The 5,191-nt window shown below is 51.0% G+C and overlaps 1 protein-coding gene across 1 annotated transcript; it reads left to right on the plus strand.

Annotated features, from left to right (window-relative positions):
• The first annotated feature begins 424 nt into the window (after positions 1-424).
• On the plus strand, positions 425-3,936 carry LOC123493367 (uncharacterized). Its single transcript, XM_020323332.3, has 3 exons — positions 425-1,868; positions 1,936-2,342; positions 2,420-3,936. The coding sequence occupies exons 1-3, from the start codon at positions 908-910 to the stop codon at positions 2,873-2,875; spliced, it is 1,824 nt and encodes a 607-aa protein (XP_020178921.1). The 5' UTR covers positions 425-907; the 3' UTR covers positions 2,876-3,936.
• The last annotated feature ends 1,255 nt before the right edge of the window (positions 3,937-5,191 follow it).

Here is a 5,191-nt window from a genome sequence, read left to right on the forward strand (position 1 = left end):
CTTCCGCTTATGGTCTACGAGGGTACGTGGACGACACTCTCCCCTCTCGTTTCTATGCATCATCATGATCTTGCGTGTGCATAGGAATTTTTTTGAAATTACTACGTTCCCCAACACATGATGGGTGGGTCCCATTTGTATGTGCAGGCATGACAAGGAAAAGCGACTAGATCAGCCGGCCAGTTAAATTTTCTAATATGTCCCAAAACTTTGGCCTAATTGAGACAAAAAATTCCCAAGATTAGTATTCAGTACATGTACCATTTACTGGAATTGTTTTGCATTTTTCCAATTTTTTTATTTTGAATAAAAAAGAATGAGCTAACTAAAATTGACAATATCTCCTAAATTTCCTCGAGATGAGTTGAAATTTTCAGATCAGTTTTGGATACATTGATGTTTATTAGATTTTATTTTTTATTTTTTGAGAATATTTAATTTTGAATCAAATTTGAATGAAACAACAGCAACTTTCAATATTTACCAAGCATTGGTCCAAATGAGCTATGTTTTTTTTAGAATAGTATTGCATGTCAGGATACATGTGTGGTTCGCTGGAATTGTTTAGCTTTTTTTGAAATATTTGAATTTTGAGTCAATTTTTAATGGATTAATTAACACTGCAATCAAAAGTCGTCGGTTTGACCTGCTGACTAATGTGGCTGGTTTGCTTTGCCACACGCGTACTTACATGCAGGACTCACTCGTGAAAGTCACATCAACATATCTAAAACGCTGGATTAGACTTAGCTTCAACGAATTACAACCGTATCTGATGTTTTTTGCAACAAACCTATAGAGTGGGTCTTTTGTGCAAAATTAAAACAAATAGTTGATGATTTGTGTAATTTACTCTGCACATGGGTGATGTACACAAACGATAAGAGAAAACGAAAAATGGTATGACATGTACTGCACAGGTGCACTTTTTTCTGCAAGTTTGAACGTGCAAAAGAGGCCTCAACTCCAAAATCGCGTGTGCACTTTTGTCCGCAAGTTCATCTATCCGCTGCACTTGCAGCCTTGCAGGACAGGACAGCGAGCAGGACTCAAGACGCGCCCCGGGAAGACCAGCGTCACCACGCCGGCCAGCCGGCAGGCGGCAGGAGCACCGACGCGCACCATGTCTTCCTCTCCCTCCGCCAACCCGGGCCACGGCGTCGCCACCGCCGCCGCGGCGTCCAGGCCCACGGACCCCAAGGGCTTCGCCTCGTTCCTGCGCACCCAGGACGAGGTCGACGCGCTCTGCGACGAGTACGGGGTACCCAAGAACCAGTACACCGCGCGCCCCGCCGGGGACCTGTGCGCGAACTCGACCACGCCGCCCAGGGCCATCTGCGTGTATGCACAAGCGCTGGAGGCCGGGATGCGCGTCCCGCTGGAGGGCTTCTTGCGCGAGGCCCTCGCCCACTTCGGCATCGCGCCGGCCCAGCTCACGCCCAACGGGTGGCGCATGATGGCCGGCTTCCTCGTGCTCTGCCACCTGACCGGCGTGCCGCCGTCGCTCGCGGTGTTCCGGCGTTTCTTCCTGCTGTCCAACGTCTCCCAGAAGCACAAGAAAGGCTGGTACTTTTTCCGGTCCAGGGACAGCTCCGACTTGCGCTTCACGGGGATGCCGCACCCGTATTCCATTTCCTTCAAGGACTGGAAACACGAGTTCTTCTTCCTCTCGTCGCCGGAGCCGTGGCCTTGCGCCATGGAGTGGCGCGAGCCGTCCAAGAGCTCACTGGTGATGCCGGTGCTAACCGGCGAGGAAAATCAGTGGGCGGCCAAATTGCTGCGTGCTTACGGCGGCGCGGCCGTTGATCTCAACGCGTATCTCACCACCAGCAACCTTGCCGCCGCAATGGCAATCACTACTTCCAAAGGTAACTGAACACCGAAATCCTCTGGTTCCCCTGTTTCATTGAGCGCTAATGTTGCTCTTGTGTACAGGCATGTATCCCTCTGCCCACGACAGGATGAAGACTATGCTCGCGGAGAAGGCGGACGCGCGGGCGTCGGCGTCGACGAACAGGGTGAAGGCTGAGCCGGGCGGCGACGCAGCAGGGTCGCTATCTCTGTGCGGGGAGAAGCGGGGTCTGGAGGAAGCCAACGGCGAGGAGGAGGTCCCGCCTCTTTCACTGCTGAACACGCCGCTGTCCAGCGTGTGCGCGCCACCGCCCGGCTTCTCCCGGAAGCCACAGCACATCGCCGCAAGCACAAGGCACGCCGGGGACACAATGGACTGGGATGCTGCAAGGGAGCTGCTGCAGGGCGCCGTCTCGACGCCGCTGGAGCGCGCGTTCGCGGCCAACGAGCCTTCCGACGTCGTCAAGTCGAGCTTTGCAGCGATTCTCCAGGTATGCCAGCAATTGCGACGCTAGGTGCTCGTCCGGGCTCCCTCCGGACGCTGATCGATCGCGTTCGTTGTGTTCAGGCCGCGAACTACGCGTCGTTCTCCTTCCGGTACGCGCTGGAGCTGGAGGAGAAACTGGCGGCCAGGGAGCGCGAGGCCGCGGCGCTGCGGGAGCAGCTGGAGGAGGCAAAGGCCGAGCTCGCGGCGACGAAGCAGGCGGCAGAAGGGAAGCAGGCAAAGGCGGAGCTCGAGAAGGCGAAAGGCTGGCTCGCCGTGGCGAAGCGGGCCGGGGAGGCGCAGGCCGAGCTCGCCGCGGCTCGGGCGGAGGCGGTGGAGAAGAGGGCCGAGCTCGCCGCGTTGAAGCGGGCCGCGGAGGCTGAGGCGGAGAAGGCGAAGGCCGGACTCGCGGCGGCGGAGGCGGTGGCGGTGCAGCAGCTCCTGGCGTCGGAGGAGGACGTGCGGCGTCGCGCGGAGCACGCGCTGGAGGGGTACGAGCGCTGGCGAGGCCGTCAGGCTCCGGCCGGTCGTGCCGCTTGAGTAGCTCGTCCATCGGTCTCGCTAGATGGCTCGTCGGCAACATCGCTGGAGATGACGAACAAATTTTTGGTTGATCGATCGGTCCTATGCGCTCAGCCTCTGTTCTTCTAGGCAATCGAGTGCGCGGATCGATTTTATCTGGAGGTCACATTTTTGTAGGAGTAACTTTTTGTTGGACGCGTCTAGCGACGGCCGAGTAGGGAAGATTATGTCTCCCTGCTATTTTAGGAAAGTTTATGTCCGTTTAAGAAATCTCAAACGCACATAATTACATCTGATCCCCCCAGTGTAGTTTGCATGCATCCATGTGACTGCATGATCCAACTAGTTTGCATGCGTGCATGCTTGCATTCTCAGATAGTATATTTAATGTGGCAATCTGCTGTGTAAACGTATTTAATTTGTATTTTTTTTTCTAAAAGCCATAACGTTCAAACCGCGTGTCGGAATTCAAATCCGTTTTCACCATTGAAATTCTCGGGTCATGCTCTTCGAAACTAGATCCCACGTGGTTTTGTTTCTACGAATATTTTTTGTGTGCAATTTTGTCTTTGTTTTGTGCAACTGAATAGCAGCCGATGTGCAACTACTTGACAGTGGATGTCCAACTTTCCGCCTACCCCGTGAATGTGTAGTTTTCACTGATGTCACCTCCATTTCAAAACTACCTCCTTCAAGTGAGATGTGCAAATTTGTGTGTTGCCCAGGCCAACTGCCTAGTAGTTGATGTGCAACTTTCCCACTTTCCCCCTGCCAGTGATTGTGCTTTCACCGTTTGCTACGTCGGCCAACTGTCTAGCAGTGGATGTGCATCTTCGGATACTGCCACGGCCAACTGTCTACCAGTGATGTGCAACTTTCCCTCATACCCTGTGGATGTGGAATTTCCCTAGTAGCACTCGGTCCGAACCACTCCTCTAGTGGGGTGTTCAACTTTCGCGCCCTGTTTATATGCAACTTTTCACTACCTAAATGAATATGTAACTTGTCACTACCCTCATGTATGTGGAATCTCACCATCCAACTATCCCTGCTTGTGAGATGTGCAACCTCATATGTTGCCCCAGCCAACTGTCTAGCAGACTTTGTGCAACTCCGTTTGATGCCCCCGCCAATTCAAACTACATATTTACAAGTAGGGAGGGGAAGGAGTTGCACGTCAAGTAATAGGGAGTTGGCCCGAACAACAGACTAAGTTGCACATATCGCCAGTAGGGGAGGTGGGGCAGGGTGTGTCAACTATAAAAAAACTATACATCCACGACTAGAGACAACGGTTGCACATCGACTACTAGATAGTTGGTCGGGGCAGTAGACTAGTTGCACATCAAGTTGTCATGGTTGGTAGGTTGCAGCCTCATATGAAGTTAGATCATGCAGCTCCAAAAGTTGATTTAAAAAAAGTTGCACCATGTAGTACTAAAGTTGCACCATATAGCATCAAAAGTTGGCATAAATTTTTTTTGTCGAAACATACCCATGCGGGATCTAGTTTCAAAGATCTCGTCGCGATGAATCCAACGGTGAAAACGGAACTGAATTCTGACGTTTGGTTTAAAAGATATGGTTTTAAAATAATTTGAAATCCCGAAAAAAATTACGTGAATCTGTTTTCTCTCGTGGGATTAGTGTGAACACATTTAATGCCAGCACCAACATGCGCTACGAGACAAAATAAGTACACATGCATGTGTGTGGCAGAGCGGCCACTCGGGAACATCAAATAGTGCGTACGCACTTTTTAGATTTTAGGCTTTTTGTAACCGTAGTTTCTTGTGATACACATTGCCGCTTATGTGATTTCCTTGTCCAAAGCCGAGGAGAAATCTGACTAGGTTGATCTTTTTTCTGTGCCTGATGAATATGATATTTTTTTTGCAAAAATGATCAAATTTATTATAAAGATTCACCGTTGTCGCCGCTCCCATACTGGAGTTGGCCTGATCTTGTCGACGACAGTCGGGAAGTCTTCGCACACATGCCCTAAGGACCAATGCCCCGGAGCCGTAGTCGTTGCCGCTGAATCCTTAAATCGATCTGAAATACCTGACACCAAATATCACTATTGCGTACGTACGACGAGAAACCCTAACCTCACCGTCCCAAGGAGCTGGCAAGAATCTACGTCGGAGCTCCGTCTATCCCCACTGACGAACCTGAGGAGGATTGAAGTCTAGAAGACTGACTCGAAGAAGTAGCGCCGTCATCCGTCTAAACGCCACCCGTGTTATGCAGAGATCATGTAAAATAATCATCAATCCATTTATGCTTCCTTAAGGTAACCACAACAACAAAATGCAGCTAGTACGAAAAACG

This window comes from Aegilops tauschii, chromosome 7 (genome assembly GCF_002575655.3).
Source record: "Aegilops tauschii subsp. strangulata cultivar AL8/78 chromosome 7, Aet v6.0, whole genome shotgun sequence".
Classification (NCBI taxonomy): domain Eukaryota; kingdom Viridiplantae; phylum Streptophyta; class Magnoliopsida; order Poales; family Poaceae; genus Aegilops; species Aegilops tauschii.

Bases quoted from the DNA above. Each gene is read 5' to 3' on its own strand.
- LOC123493367 (XM_020323332.3), top strand. From the start codon at position 908: ATGTACTGCACAGGTGCACTTTTTTCTGCAAGTTTGAACGTGCAAAAG. The intron at 1,869-1,935 runs GTAACTGAACAC...TCTTGTGTACAG, and splicing joins GGCAATCACTACTTCCAAAG to GCATGTATCCCTCTGCCCAC. The intron at 2,343-2,419 runs GTATGCCAGCAA...CGTTGTGTTCAG, and splicing joins GCTTTGCAGCGATTCTCCAG to GCCGCGAACTACGCGTCGTT.